The sequence below is a fragment of the Delphinapterus leucas genome, chromosome 3 (assembly GCF_059928025.1).
Source record: "Delphinapterus leucas isolate spDelLeu-1000000601 "Yukka" chromosome 3, BTC_Dleu_Yukka2, whole genome shotgun sequence".
NCBI classification, from domain to species: Eukaryota; Metazoa; Chordata; class Mammalia; order Artiodactyla; family Monodontidae; genus Delphinapterus; species Delphinapterus leucas.
In genome coordinates, this window is record NC_143131.1 from 142,910,374 (window position 1) to 142,926,060 (window position 15,687).

Here is a 15,687-nt window from a genome sequence, read left to right on the forward strand (position 1 = left end):
CGAGGCGGGGGATGCGGGTTCGTGCCCCGGTCCGGGAGGATCCCGCGTGCTGCGGAGCTGCTGGGCCTGTGAGCCATGGGCCGCTGGGCCTGTGGGTCTGGAGCCTGTGCTCTGCAATGGGAGAGGCCACGGCGGTGAGAGGCCCGCGTACGGCAAAAAAAAAAAAAAAAAAAGGCTGAGTAGTGGTTGTAAGAGTGTAGTCCCGTATTGAGATTTGGGTTTTCCTCTTCTAAGTACTGGAGAAACCCTAGGGATTTATAAGTGAGGGCGTGATGGAATTTCTGGTTTGGGAAGAGAAGTAGCAGAGGGATGAAGGAGAGGGTTGGTGGGAGAAGTTTTCAGAAATAAAATGAAAGGGAACTTTAACCCATCGTGTAGGAGAAGATGAGGGAAAGGAGGGGGTGAAGATGACGATTGTGTCCTAGACGACTGGGAATAACAGGAGTCAGGAGGAGTGTGATTGGGGAGGGGAAGGAAAAGAGTCCGTGTTTGGTTGCAACTTGCTCAAGAGAGTTAAGGAAGGTAGAGGAAGACATGCCCAATACACAATTGGAATGTGGGTCTCAGGAAAGAACTTGAGCTAGAAATGGAGATCTGGGGACTCCAGCCCCATCAGTGATGGCTGAAGCCAGGGGAATGGGTGAGATCTCTGTTGGAGTGAAAACTGGTGTTCGTATATTTGTAAACCCTCATTAATGACGGCTTACAATGTCCGTATATTCCTCTAAGTTTGATTCCCTGTTTTTACTACCCACTCTTGGAGAATTGTCCAAGAAGTAAACTTGAAGCAGTTCTAAGTCAAATCCCAGAGTTCTTCCACCACCCTGGCTTTCTGGTGTGTATATGTTCTAGCTTAATTATAAGGCAGTGGACTATTATCTATGACCTGGAGAACTCTTCAGGCGTTTGCTCGACGTTTGTCAAGCTTTAAATGTAAAACTCATGTTTCAGCCTCCTTATATTCTCTGAAGAATTAAGAATCAATGCTGTTTGTAGGGCATCGAGTACTTACGATGAAACACACCCTTGGTTAACTGGTTGTCCTACATGATGGTGTGTAATCCCCACAACAACCTGTGCTATTATTACTCCCACTGTACTCCATTTTACCCATGAGGAAATGGAGGCTGTCAAGAGCAGCGTCAGGTAACTTACATGAACTTCCTTGTCCAGGAATGGCACTGCCAGGACTCCGATCCAGATGAATCTTGCTCCAAAGTGCCTCCTTTAGACACAACGCCTACTGCCTCCCCCTCCAAAGGCTCTTTTTATCAGGAGCATTCAAAGACATCTATTGGACAGGGAGTACAAACCTTACTTATAGAATCAAACCTCTTGGCTGTGTTCAGATCACTGAACATTCTTATTAGCACAAATAAAGTTTTTTTTTTTAATGCCATTTTTTAGTTCCACTGAACGTCAGAAGTTTTTAATTTATTTATTTTGGCTGTGTTGGGTCTTCGTTTCTGTGCGAGGGCTTTCTCTAGTTGCGGCGAGCGGGGACCACTCTTCATCGCGGTGTGTGGGCCTTTCACTGTCGCGGCCTCTCGTTGCGGAGCACAGGCTCCGGACGCGCAGGCTCAGTAGTTGTGGCTCACGGGCCTAGTTGCTCCGCGGCATGTGGGATCCTCCCAGACCAGGGCTCGAACCCGTGTCCCCTGCATTTACAGGCAGATTCTCAAACACTGCGCCACCAGGAAAGCCCCCACAAATAAAGTTTTAAGTATTGGTTGTTTATTTTGATGTTAGCCATGCTAAATAATTCACTAATCAGATACTCATTTTCTGACAGGGTTGTCAGTGATCTCAGGCTCCTTTGATCTTTGCCAAGAATTAAAATACTTTCAAGGTTTTATCTGGAAGCAGCCAAGATACAAATATTTGTAAGGACAGTGATCTTGCCTCAGAATCCCACTAGGAAAGCCTGCTAACCACCATATGCAAGGAGAATGTGGTGTAGTAAGTCCTGTTAGAGCTTTTAGTGTCAGGCAGACCGGAGTTTAAGGCCCAGTGACACCGCATGCTAACTCTGGGCTTCGGTTTTCTTCTTTGTAAAACTAAGGTAAAAATAGTACTCACTTCATAGGGTCACCGTGAGATTTAGTTTCAAGTAAAACATTTAGCATTATGGCACATAGTGTGTGTGGTCCATAAATATAATTGCACCTAATGAAAACTTGAAGGGAAAGGAAATACCTGTATAACATTTTAAAATCTTAGAATTGAAACTGAGTAAATTCGTAAAACAATGAGGGAGCTTCGTTTATTCATTCAAGTCGCCCCTACTTGCTGAACTGGCGTTGGGTCCTGGGACCATAAAGATGAACAAGGTACAAAATAAGACACAGCCCCCAGCCTCCACCTGGTCAGACTCTAGACTCTACTGAACCCGTGCTTTGAAATCCACTAGATATTTTCCGGAAGACGAGTCATTTTAAACAAGGTGTGGCACGGCACCTTTGAAGTTTCATAAATGGCACACATAAGAGGGAGAAAATCTATTGGGGGAGAATCGATGGTCTTTGATGTGTCCTTAGAGTGACAGGCTCCTGACCCCTGAGGAAGGGTTCTATTAAGGGTCAACAGTGCAGCGCATTATCCTGTTGACATACCATAGTTCTAGACAAGGGGCACCTTGTTCAATTGGCAGACAAAGATATTTCCAAAGAAAGAATTGTGATCTTGAAAGCAAACCTGCGGTTACCAAAGGGGAAAGGGGTGGGGGAGAGGTAAATTAGAAGTTTGGGATTAACAGATATACACTACTATATATAAAATAGATAAACAACAAGGATTTACTGTATAGCACAGGGAACTATGTTCAGTGTCTTGTAATAACCTATAATGGAAAATAATCTGAAAAAGAATATATATACATACATATAGATATGTATGTTTATATATAATCACTGTGCTGTACACCTGAAACTAACACAGCATTGTAAATCAACTATACTTCAATTTAAAAAAAAAAAAAAAGGATGGGGAAAATAAAAAATGACCTAGAGGGGTGGTTTCAGAACAGGAGGCAAGTGAAAGGGGAAAACAGCCCAGAAAGAAGGCTCAAGAGAGACAGTGTAGGATGACACTTAAGAGCACAGACTTCAGTATAAGACAGAGCTTGGGGTTTAAATCCTTGAACGGTTGCTTGACTTTGCCAAGCCTGATTTCTCATATCTTAAATGGGGATATTATAATATTCAGTTTGTAAATAGTTGTGACAACATATTTCAAGTGCCTTTTTTTTTTGATTGACGTACAGTTGGTTTACAATGTTAATTTCTGCTGTACAGCAAAGCGATTCAGTTATACATACATATATTCCTTTTCATATTCTTTTCCATTATGGTTTATCCCAGGATATTGAATATAGTTCCCTGTGCTGTACAGTAGGACCTTGTTGTTTATCCATCCTGTATATAATAGTTTGCATCTGCTAATCCCAAACTCCCAACCCATCCCTCCCCTACCCACCTTGGCAACCACAAGTCTGTTCTTCAAGTGCCTTTAAATAATAGGTCCCAATACCTGATAGAGCTCAGCACCATCTTCACCATATCATGGCCAGCATCTCTGAGTGAGCAACAGTAACTCAGTTTCCATATTTGCTTTGCATATGTTGCAGGATTATTGTGGAAGATAAAATCCAGAGGTATATGTGAAAACATGAAGTGATGTGAGTTTATGGAATTAGTTTATGTCACCATCAAATGTAACATTCGCCCCTTTGCCCATGACACGGTTGGGTAGATAATCAGAACTATATTAATGCTATAGAAAGCAGAGTGGGGGAAAAAAAGCAGCTGGATGGTCCTCAATAGCCACGATGTGGATCCTGACCCTTTCCCTTTCCCTGGCAGGCACTTCCTCTTTAAGACATCCTCGGGAAGCACACCCCTGTTTAGCAGCTCCTCTCCGGGATACCCTTTGACCTCAGGAACCGTTTACACACCACCACCCCGCCTGCTGCCCCGGAATACCTTCTCCAGGAAGGCCTTCAAGCTGAAGAAGCCCTCCAAATACTGCAGCTGGAAATGCGCCGCCCTGTCGGCCATCGCTGCGGCCCTCGTCTTGGCCATCCTGCTGGCGTATTTCATAGGTAAGTCAGGGCAGTTGTGAGCAGGTGGGGGCGCTGTCGCCGACTTGTGAATGTAGAGGGCCTCTGTTGTCTGTACCATTGGCTTGTTGGCTCCTGAAAGATGTAAAAATGAGTGATGGAGGGGAGTGCTTTTTTCCTCCTGGAATCCATTTCAGTCTGATGAGTTTTTCCTTCATGATTCTAAATGACATTTGTCAGAAGTGAAATTAAGCATCCTTACTGTATTCTCTCTTGGAGCTAAGTTGAAAATTGTCATGCCTGCCAACCCATCCCCCACTCCTCAAGTAGCCTTCTGGTCTCCTCCATCTTGGATTTTAACCCAGGTCTGTGCTCTGAAATTCACGCAGCATTGGTTAACTTCAGACAAAAACCAAATAGAAGAAAAGCAAATCAGCATGCCTAGAACATCATATTGGATGGAAAGCCAAAGCAGCTAGATGATTTTTAGAGCTGGAGAACAGAAACAGGATAGAGAGGCTAGAGCACCCAACCAGGTCTTCATAGGGAATCAGGTCACCCAGACCCAGTGGATCTTGCCCAGGTCCCCTCCTTTGCCTCTGTCCCTTTAGCCTCAAGTCTCATCCCACATGCTGCTGAATCTGAGTCAGGTTCACCTCCCACGCCAGCTGTGATTCTGGGTGGGAGCTCAGGGTATGACTTAGGATAGCAGATTGGTGAAGTTGCTGGGGTGTCTTTCTTTGAATGCCAGGGATGTTGATTTGCATCCGTGGGATGTGGCCTTGTAACTGTGGGAACCAGCAGATGCCAAGAGTTCAGGGACAGGGTGCCCCATGCATTTGAGCATCCTGGGCTAGACACAAAGCCTGCTCGCAGCTCCTGGCCGCAACGAAGTGCCCTCAGCACTGCTACTTTGTCACCTGAACTTGCTAGCGGCAGATCTCCTGGCCCAGGCCGAGGCCACGGTGACATTTGTTAAAGTTTATTTAAAACACTTGATGGTTCTGGCTTGGTCTCAGGGCCGCTCTGTCAGGCCTCCCCAGTTTGGCTGTGCCACGTTGCAAAGCAAACGTATAACCCAGCAGCAAAAAGAGACCGGTTCTAAATCAGCTCATAACACTTATGCTGAAACCCTTCCTATTTACAAGAGGGAAAATAAAAACCATCCCTAACCATTCTGGTTTTGCCCTTTCTCCCAGTGTAAGCCCTCCCTTCTCTCTCACACTTCCTTCATCCTCCGGCAGCCAGCAAGAGAATAAGCTGGTCCAGAACTTCCCAGACCATTATGCCCAAGCTTGCCTGATGGCGGAGAAGGGTGACTGTGCTCCCCCAGAGATCTGGGGCCCTGCCCAAGGCAAACCACGACAGGCCAAGAACTGATGCGAGGTTTTCACTCTCTCCCATAATGTTGCTATGCTCATCTTAATAGAGAAAAAGGTGTTTTTACAGTCCTCGTCAGTTGCATCTCTCAGGAATGGCCTCTAGAAGTAAGAAAATTGACACTCCGGGGAAACGCACCATGTTGACCCGGGGCTTTGCAAACACCTTTGTGCTCTAAACCCCAGCTCTGCATATGGGCTGAGGTCAGATACCCACACACCCCTAGTTGAAGGTCATGCCTGCTTCTCACTTACCTCTTGATGAAGGATGGAGTCATGGATTGACTCGAGGAGGGGCAAGGGCATCTGTTGCACCCTCAATCACTTGAGTGGAATCTTTTGTATCATTAAAGGTAGTTTTGTGTGCTTCCCCAGGTAGCTGTTGGGGAGGAGAAGGGGAGGGGTTGGTGGAAGCAAATTGAACATGCCTTTGGGGTCCTGGCATGATTCAGCTTTGTGTCAGAAACTTCAAAAAGGGTCCATGAGCTCACCTCTCAGGCTTAATGTTCTGCTGGGCCGGTGGGCACCATGGAGAGGCCCAAATACGGAAATTGAGGCACTGCCTGCCTCTGCCAGTACCGTCCCTTGTGTACCTCCTTCTCCACTCGCAGGAGAGAGATAGATGGCTAGTGCCTGAGTTATCGAGCTTGACAGTTAAAATATAATAGCTCTCTGTAGGGTGATCGTGGAAAACCCTGTAGCGAGAGTTTAATGTTTTAATTGGGTGTGTAACTTGTAAATGATGGATTAGGAAACATATGTGTCCTCAGTCTGGAGGCTACTGGAAGCTGGACCCGAGCATCTTAGGATGGCTTATTAGTTTATAATCCGTCACTTCCTGTTATGTATGCTTTAGGTAAGATTATGCTTCGACCCTGGAGTACTGAAGAATTGTTTATGACTGAAAATGAGTGATGGAATGGGCCGATTCACCCAGCAGTAGTGGTGGTGCATAGAGGGCTACAGGGCTCCTCTCCAGAGGTGATGACGGGTCTGCAAGCACGGTGAGGGGTCACGATCTGGAGGACTGGTCATGACCCCAGTGATGCCTTTCTCCTTAGCTTTAACAAAGTTGTTTTCTTTCTGGTTCTTGGTTTCCTAAGTAAAACCTGGGAGTATGATGGTTATTAACGTTCAGAAACTCCAAAGTATGGTGAGGATTAATTAATGTGTATAAATCACTTTAAAGATGAAAGGCAGTATATTATTTATTACGGAGCTGCAGGGACACAAACAGTGCATTGAAAACACAGAGAAAAGTGCCGTCAGGAGCAACACGTGATTGTGCCTACCTAGAAGACAAGCCATCAGGGAGAACAGAAGGACAACATAAAAATCAAAGCCTTCCTGTTAAGGAGGCCGAAGTTTTTAAGGCCTGAGCCCACACTAGCTCGTACACGACCCTGTGTTCCACTGGAACATGACAGGTCCTGAAATTGAAGCGTCAACTGCAGGACATTTATGGACAGGCACTGGGTTCAGGCCTGCCAGGAACTGCAACAAATAGGCCAAATTATCTTCCTTGCATGTTGAAACCTGCATGAAGTCTTTCCAGAAATGAGCAATTTGGAAACGTTCAGCCCCATGACAAATTCTTCCATAGACCCAGCCTGTGGGTGGGTGTAAATCAGCATAACACCAGCCCTCTGGCAAAATGGAAGACGTGAGCCTTTACCAGCTCGGGAGAGGTCCTCCAGTTCCTGTTCGCACAGCTGAGGTCAGAGATCTTTTACGATACACTCTTCCAGCAGATTCTCCCGATGCCAGATTCTCCCGGTGTACGAAACATCCTAAAATGAATTCCTCTGAAAAGCTGTGCAAACCACTAGGGGACTATTTTGTGCGTTACTCAGCCCCTGGCCCAAATGGTTCCTACAGGGAAGACGGGTTTAGAAGAATTTGGCCGTGAAACGCAAGAGAGCTTCCTGCTCAGGAAGCTGTCTGTTATCCTTGGGCAGCTCAAGTACTTTCATTGCCTGCAACACCAGAAATCCCTCTGGATCCCTAAGTTTCTAAATCATGTGACCAGCCTAGTGTTTCTCACCTGTGTTATGCCAACTCTACCGTGTTTTTATCCTTATAGGGTACATACAGTAACTGGTTAGAGTCTTCTATTTGTTTAGAACTGTACGCTTTTCCATTTAAAGCGCTTTTATATTACGATTAAACTTGAACCATACCCCCAGCCCCCAACATACACTCTGGCAGAAAATGAACTTGGCGTATTACAATCATTTGCCGAGAAGTGATGCTGAGGCCCAGAGGGTCTCAAGTCACATGGCTAGTTAGTTGCAGGGCCAGGACTAGGCGCTTGGTCTCCTGATGCCTAGTCTAACATCCTTCCCTTGACTGCTCTCTACTAAACATCACCGTTGGCCAGATTTCCCAAATACTGCATAAAACCTCAGTCATCCTTTTTGTAGCATCAATTCCCCTTACCTAATTCTGTCCTTATCAGCAAGGGAGAGTAGTTGGTTCCCCTCCTTCCTGAATTCGTCTTCTAACGAAGTGTACAAAAGCCACATCTCCTTGGTCTCCTAACCTGTCCTCATATTTCTGCTTTCCCAAATACCTTCTATTACAGAGACCAGAAAACTTTTTCTGTCAAGAACCAGATAGTAAATATTTTTGATTTTGTGGGTCAAACAGTCTGTTACAACTTCTCAACGTTGCTGTTGTAATTCAAAAGCAGCCCCAGACAGTGTGTAAACAAATGGGCATGGCTTTGTTCCAGGCGTCTTTAATTGTGGACACAGAAATTTGAATTTTATGTACTTTTCCTGTGTCGTGAAATGTTATTCTTTTGATTTTTTTCAACTGTTTAAAATGTAAAACTCTCCCCTAGCTCCATGTGCTGTTGCCAGAGTTTGCCAACCCCCGTCTGATTGTATTACTGTTCTTTTCCTAAGAGTACCTTTTCAGAGTGTTTCCACCTTTATCAAAAGAAAAGAAAACAAACAAACAATCAAAAACATAATGCTATCAAATTGGCTAAGAGGCCACTCATACGTCCACTGTAAATGGAGCAGGTGATTGCCTGCAATCCCGTTACATAATGAATAATTACATCTGATTTTTGACCCAAACCAAAAGTAGAAAAAGCAAGTTCCTTTTCTCTTTAAAAAACTTTCTATAAGATAAAAATTTCCATCCCAACAGACTGCTTGAAACACTGCCCCAACTCATGGATGGAGTAGAATCGCCGAGGTATTTTGCCACATACTCACTTGTCTTCAATCTTCAGTTACCATAGGTGTCTCTGCAAAACCATTGCCTGTTTTTAAAGATGACTCAGTGCCTGATGCCTAGTTTGTTGAGGTTTTCTAACAGGTCGTAACAATGCTGGGTCCCTGAATGACATCATTGCTTTCTTGTCCCAGGTTAACATTGGCTAGATCTCATTTCCTTAAAAGGCACCAACGTTCTTGCAGGGCTACCCCCCATCAAGGAAGAAAGATGCTTGCAGTGTATGACTTTGCTGTTTAAATCCAGATAATCCTCCAAATTCTAAGATGAGTGTCAACAGAACAGTTCAGCAAGACACAGGATTCAGACCGTCACCCCTGAGTTAAAAACAAGTCTTCTGTCAAAAACTCTTCACGTGGCTGGGAAAGGAAGGGTGGCAGAGAGAAAGATAAGAGCATTTATGTCATCCTAAATTAGTTTTTAGCTCTTCAGATCCCTGCCAAACTAATATATATGTGTGTGTGTGTGTGTGTGTGTGTGTGTGTGTGTTAGAAAGTCACCTTGTCTCTTTTCACTACAGTAATTCCTGCCAAATATGAAATACTATGTTTTAAGTAAGCCGTTCACCGCTCTGTCTTCTGCCACTCTTACTTTGATCTGGGAAGAACGCGGGCCATCAACATGTCAGGATGTTAAAAGTGTGGTAATTTGGGGTGCTTTCAGTTTCTTTTGAAAACAATGAGAGATTATTTTCTATGGAAACTAAAAGCCTACAATGTGTTTAAAGTTGCTACACTTGGAAATTGATGTGTTGAGACTCACAGCTGATGAATCCTGCGTTCTCAGCTGCTATTTTGTGTATTCCCGTCTTGCTGAATAGAGCAGGTTTGGGGGGAAACATAAAGAAAATGACAGAAACTGATGACGTCAGTTTAACCTGGCATCCTTCATGAGGACAGAGCCTAGGAAACATGTCAGCTCTCTCTTTCAAACTCACTGCTCTTTGACTATCCAGAGAAACACTAAACCTTCCCCTCCTGTATGAATTCCAGATTATATATTTATCTCCCATTATCTAAAGGGCAAAATGCTAATGATGATGTCTGAACAATCCGGCAAATAACATTTCCACCCAATTCCCCGGCCCCAGACGGTCCAACCTCACAGTCGACCACGCAGAGAAAAAGAGAACTGCCCGCAAGTTAAGTCAGGGGACCCAGTTATGTTATCCGTTCCATGTTAGTAGCAGACTTTTTATCTAATAGATATGCTCATGTGCTCTTAACCAGATAATAAAGTCCTGTCAGTGTCTCCACACTGGTGCGTCTCTGGCAGTGGGACTGCCATTTCCTAATTGTATACCTGATTTCAGAGGGTCTGTCGACTTATTACGGAAAGTCAATTAAGTCATGAGCTAGGTCTTCATCACCTAGCCACCACATGGCAACATTTGTATCTCACGTTTGACATTCAGAAAAATGAGTTCCTCTGCTGAGGGGGCGGAAGTGTTTGTGCTTTTCTCCCCAAGGTGCCCGTCAGAAATCAAAGTAGTCAGGGGTCAGATGGAGGGATACGTTAGGAGTCTGAGATTAACACATACACACTACTACATACAAAATAGGCAAACAACAAAGACCTACTGAATAGCACGGGGAACTATATTCAATATCCTGTAATAACCTAAAATGGAAAAGAATCTGAAAAAGAACAGATACGTACATATAAATATATATATATATATGTATATATAATTGAATCACTTTGCACCTGAAAGTAACACAACATTGTAAATCAACTACACTTCAATAAAAAAAAAATAGTAAGAAATAAGGAATCAAGCTAGTCGGCCAATACAGGGCTTTCCACCCTCCTGGGTGGACTTGATCGGTGAGAATGAGGACGCAATTTTTGGTTCCAACTTAATAGAGCGTCTTAATGCAAAACCAGGAAGGAGGGAGTAAGTGCTATACCCCAGGTTCCCAAGGACCACAGTAAGGAAATGGGATACTGTTATCATCTCCCAGCCCAGGACTTTGTGCCTCCATGACGTATGTGTCGGGTGGATGAGGATGGAGTGTCCACCACCTATCTGTCCCTTGAGTCACCATGCAGTTCTGTCCTGGACTTCGTCTGTAGCAGTTCTCTCTCTAGTAGTCATTGGTCCTGAAGCAGTAATGAGACACTGTTGTCTCTGTCTCCACACACTCTGTTTATTTGTCTGGATCACTTAGGGGGGTCACCAAGCGCACAGATCCCCATTTCCTAAGTCTTTCATTTGTTCATTTATTTGTACTTGCTTCATGATTTAAGATTCTGGGCCCAGCTTTGAATGTACTGTAGATAGGTATTATTTCATTCTACATTTTACCTATAACACAGTTGCAGAGGTTCTCGCCCTGCCTTGGTAATTACAAAAGAAACAGCTTGTTGTAATGGAAAGTATATACTTGGGCTTTGGTGTCAGAGAGACCTGGGTTCAAATTCTGATGTATGTACTTAAAAACCATATGACTATGGGCTTGCTGTTTAATCTCCCTGCACCTGAGTTTCCCATACAAGAAAACAGGGATAACTCCTACCTTGTAAAGATGCTTCAAGTATTCCCTGAAATGATACATGCATACAGTTTTCTTCAAATCCAATATGTCATCGTGTATGAGAAGTGTCATTATTGTTCGTATCCCCAAGGAGAGAAAAGGTTATCAGTCAAATATGGCATGATTCCTTAGCATTTATAATATGTATTTTTAGAAGGAGGTAGACACAGACCACCTGAATTGATATACAACCCTGTGTATAGATAGGTCCACAGTCACACCAGCAGACCAGTGTGCTGCCTGACCAGCCTCAGTTGTAAGAAAACACTAATTTTGAAGGAGCATTCTGATTCCAGAGATGTGAAAATGTGAACAAAATTTGAATCTTAGAACTGGTGAAATATGGTGGTACCTGGCATACAATAAAAGCTTAACTAGAAGGAGCTATTGTGATTATTGTATTGGTTACCATACTCCTAGGGCAGGTCCAGTGAGAAGCCTAGAACAGGTCCTTGGGTCACTGTATCCTCAAAACAGTGCCTAGCACCTTGTAAGCGATCAATAAATATTTGTTGAGTTAATGAACGCTAATTAGGGTTAGGGCTGAGTTGAACCATGTGTGGAGGGCATTTGTCAAGTACCCAGAATCCCTGATTTCTAGTTCTACTCGTTCCCCACGTCAAGGGAAGTTGCTGGCTCCCTGATGTTGTAATTGCCTCTGTTCCCAAATTGCGTCTCCAAGTTACAAAGTGTTTAGGCAAAGGAACAGTTAAGTTAGGTGGGCTGTGTAAGTACCACACTGAAACCCTCTAGCAGGAACCTGTGATTCCCTGAAATCAAGAGAGCTAGCTGAGTGAAACTGGGAAGTGCTTGTGTCTGGCACACAACCACCGTTTGGCACTCACATTCCAAAAGTGTAGCAGGATTCAGTTGGAGTTCAAGGTGAAGAAGCAAATAATGGCATAAATCTGAAAGTCGGCTGGCTGCTTCTCCGTAAATGAGGATGTGCTAAGAAATGAAAGCAATTGCTACAAGGCAGCAAGTAGAGAAGGGAACCATTATATGGTGAATTAGGTCTGTGTACACAAGCCATACAGGATCTTTTGTGCTCCGAAATGCCCTGTGTAGCAGTGTAGCTCAGAAACTTGACCCCAAAGCAAACTTTTAAGACATTCGTATTTCCCTTGAGGTCACCTTAAACCAGACTTCTTGTGTCCTTCATGGAAAATGCCTTTAGAGAAAATTCATAACTTGGTTGTAAAGAATAGACACTCAGAATTTTGGCCTGAGCCCTTTTGTCATCAAATAAATCTTTTATGAAATTGATGTCTCATAATAAGATACTCTGCATTAGGAGAGCAAATGGTCCATCAATTATATTAATATATTTAATATTACCATAAAAGAGAGGATAATGCATTGCACGTTCCACTAATTTCATTTTTTATCTTACCGACTTCTAGCCTTAAATAAATATGTAAATATCAGAATGTTTCAGAAAATAGTCCTAAGCTACATGTTGATAAGAAAAGAGCTTTGCGGAGGAAAATAATATCCTCCATTCTTGGAGAGAGAAAGGAAGGTATACGATATATAATACATATCGCCTTTCAAAGACGTTTTCTTTTTCTTTTTTTTTTTTTCCTAAAAATCAGAGCTATGGATGAGAAGGGAGGAGCTTTGCCTCCAGTCTTTACATTTCTTTCATCAGCACTGCACAGCAGTTAGGGAAGGTCCTTCCCTTGGGATGGATTTTCATTGGAGTTAGGTCATTTACGGGAAGATTTGTGCAAACATGTTTGGCACTCCCCTTAGGGACTCTGATCTTTGTAAAAGAAAGGCATATTGCCTTGCTTTGGCCTTTGCAGTCATGATGCAGTTCTATCAGTTTGCTTACTTACGTTACACCATGAGCGTTTTAGAGGCACGTTAATGAAGTTTAGATTAGGCTTGGTCATATTCCACAGGGAAAGGCAGTGTGTCAAATGCTTTCTGTTCTTCAGACCATGATAAACAAGAGGACATCTTTCAAGGAAGTTCAGTGTGCCCTTGAGTTAGATGCATTTTGGAAATGGGCTTTAAGGCTCCCTTATGCCCCCAGTTTTACAAACATTGACTTCTGGGGTATTAGCTAAATTAGAGTACATGTGTTTCATAAGCTGATTTGTAGAGTTTCTGAATCTCAAGAGAGTTGTGGGGTAAAGACTTTTTTTGCCATGAAGAAAATTCGTATAACTTTGTATATTAATTTCATGTATTATTAATTTTATATTAATTTTAAATTTATTAAATTTATTACATTAATTTTATGTTTTTCCATTGGGCAAGAAATGTTATTTAGGTGACTTACCGTCTGGTCACATCGTATGTTGGAATCTGCTGACGAGCCTCGGATTCTAGGACATTTTTACTTGAAATTTTTTCCTAGACCTAGAGTCTCATAAGTAACCCCATAAAATAGTACAGTTAGTAGGAAAGCTTAGAGCCTGGGTAAGTTATGTTTTGCACAACGCGTGCCATGATGTTAATCAGACACATAAAACAGTGATAGAGGCGTCTGAGTTTCAGTTTTTCCCAGACCCAACAGGGAACAGAAGCTTTTCTACTAAAAAGCTTTGGTATCAACTCGTCGGTATGAATCAGTGCTCAGCTATCCTTTTCTTCCCCTAGAAATGTGGAGCGGTCTAACCATTTTACAATAAGAAACTGAGGAGATCTGTGTCAACTTTTATGCGGCCTGGTTTTGTCCCGTGAAGGCATTATCTCCTCCTGAAGTTACTTTAACAACCATAAAGCTCCCCAGTAAAAAAGCTTACACTCCGTGGGACCGCAGCAGTGCCCAGAGAAGAGCCAAAGAAAGAAGAATAAATACTAAAACGAGTGGGATGAAATTAAGGCGAGAAGTAAGAACAAGGCAGAAGAAGCTGTGAATAGAATAATTAGAAATGTTACCCAGCAATGCAAACTGTGAAGTGCCACGTATCAAGCAGGATAAAACATGGCACAATTAAAAGACACAAGTATGGTGAAAAAATGACACCCAGCATACCAAGTTACACATAATCTGCACAATTTCTCCAAGCAGTGCATCCGGGCAAGGTAATGAGATGAAGAGCTATCGTTGAGAATTGCTTGGAGGTGCTGTTGCACCACCTCATCTTACATCATTAGACTTTTGGTTCCCTCATGAGCTACTTAGATAAATAACAGTAGACAGTTCGACATTTATCCAAATAAACCAGAAAGCTACCATGGTAAAGGAAATTGAATTTATAGACACGGTAGGCTCTTGCCTAATAGACGAGAGTAATGTGTTCAATGATGAACATCAATCTATATTTCAAATACAGTGTATGAAGGGGGGCCTCTCAAAACACCTCCCTCCTACAAAATCATTTCTCACTAAGGTTGGTTTATCTTCCCTTGTGTCTAATTGCTATCCATGGAATTCTGCTACCATCTCTGCTACTGCAAGTGATGTAAGAGATGGAAAGAATGAATGTGGGTATTGGTTCCCAGGACAGCATTGAAAGTTGGGGGTTAGGAAAATCACTTCTGTCTTTAGAGTGTTGTCTTTGGAATAACCCTTGAAGCCAGAGGGCAAGGATATTTGTTTTTCATCAAGTGAGGGCATTCTCCAAAGTCTTCTTTTCGATCTTGATCAAAAATCAACATGAGGAAGGAGAACTCTTTTAGATCAGATCTTTTCTTTGCCTTAGTTTGTAATCTTCATGGTGTAAAAAAAAAAAAAAAAAAAAAGGTCCAGTAGAGACTATTTGAGGTTACCCTTCAATTTTAGCTCCCAGTCCAATTCAATGGATTTATGAACTTCCAACATTTAGGAAAGTTTCCTAATTCCTCATTGGGCAGGTCTTGGTCTAGGACAGGACACGGATATGCCCAGGCTGATAGCCACTCACGACTTACCCAGGTCCTGGCTGGTGGTGTGGGGACAGAGAGTGGGGCAGTGAAAGAGAAGGGACCGGAGCTCACCTCTTGTAGTTGGCATGTGTGTAAATGATTCCACACACCACTACTCCCCCAGACACTGTCCTGAATAGTCTGGTCAGAAACACTTTCTATTATGTGCATATTTTAATGAACTGTTTTGACATGTAAATTTGGTCTGACTTTAAGGAAACCAACTTCCAATCCTGCTTCTAAAGGTTTGCTTTTTCACAATGTTTGCTTTTATCTGCTCGGATATGAATGTCTCTGTTTCTCTTCTCCCCTCCCCTCCCCTCTCCCCTCCCCTCTCCCCTCCCCTCCCCTCTCCCCCCTCCCCTCCCCTCTCCCCTCCCCTCCCCCTCCCCTCTCCCCTCCCCTCTCCCCCTCCCCTCCCCTCCCCTCTCCCCTCCCCTCCCCTCTCCCCTCCCCTCCCCTCCCCTCTCCCCCCCTCCCCTCCCCTCCCCTCTCCCCTCCCCTCCCCTCCCCTCCCCTCTCCCCTCCCCTCCCCTCCCCTCTCCCCTCTCCCCTCCCTCCCCTCTCCCCTCCCCTCCCCTCCCCTCTCCCCTCCCCTTCCCTTCCC

At 43.7% G+C, this 15,687-nt stretch overlaps 1 protein-coding gene across 1 annotated transcript in view; it reads left to right on the forward strand.

Annotated features, from left to right (window-relative positions):
- The window catches only part of TENM2 (teneurin transmembrane protein 2), a 465,471-nt gene that overhangs the window by 172,600 nt on the left and 277,184 nt on the right, over positions 1–15,687 (forward strand). The window contains exon 5 of the mRNA XM_089909643.1: positions 3,861–4,099. Within this exon, the coding sequence (XP_089765769.1) occupies positions 3,861–4,099 (239 nt within the window). The remainder of the gene's footprint in view (positions 1–3,860; positions 4,100–15,687) is intronic.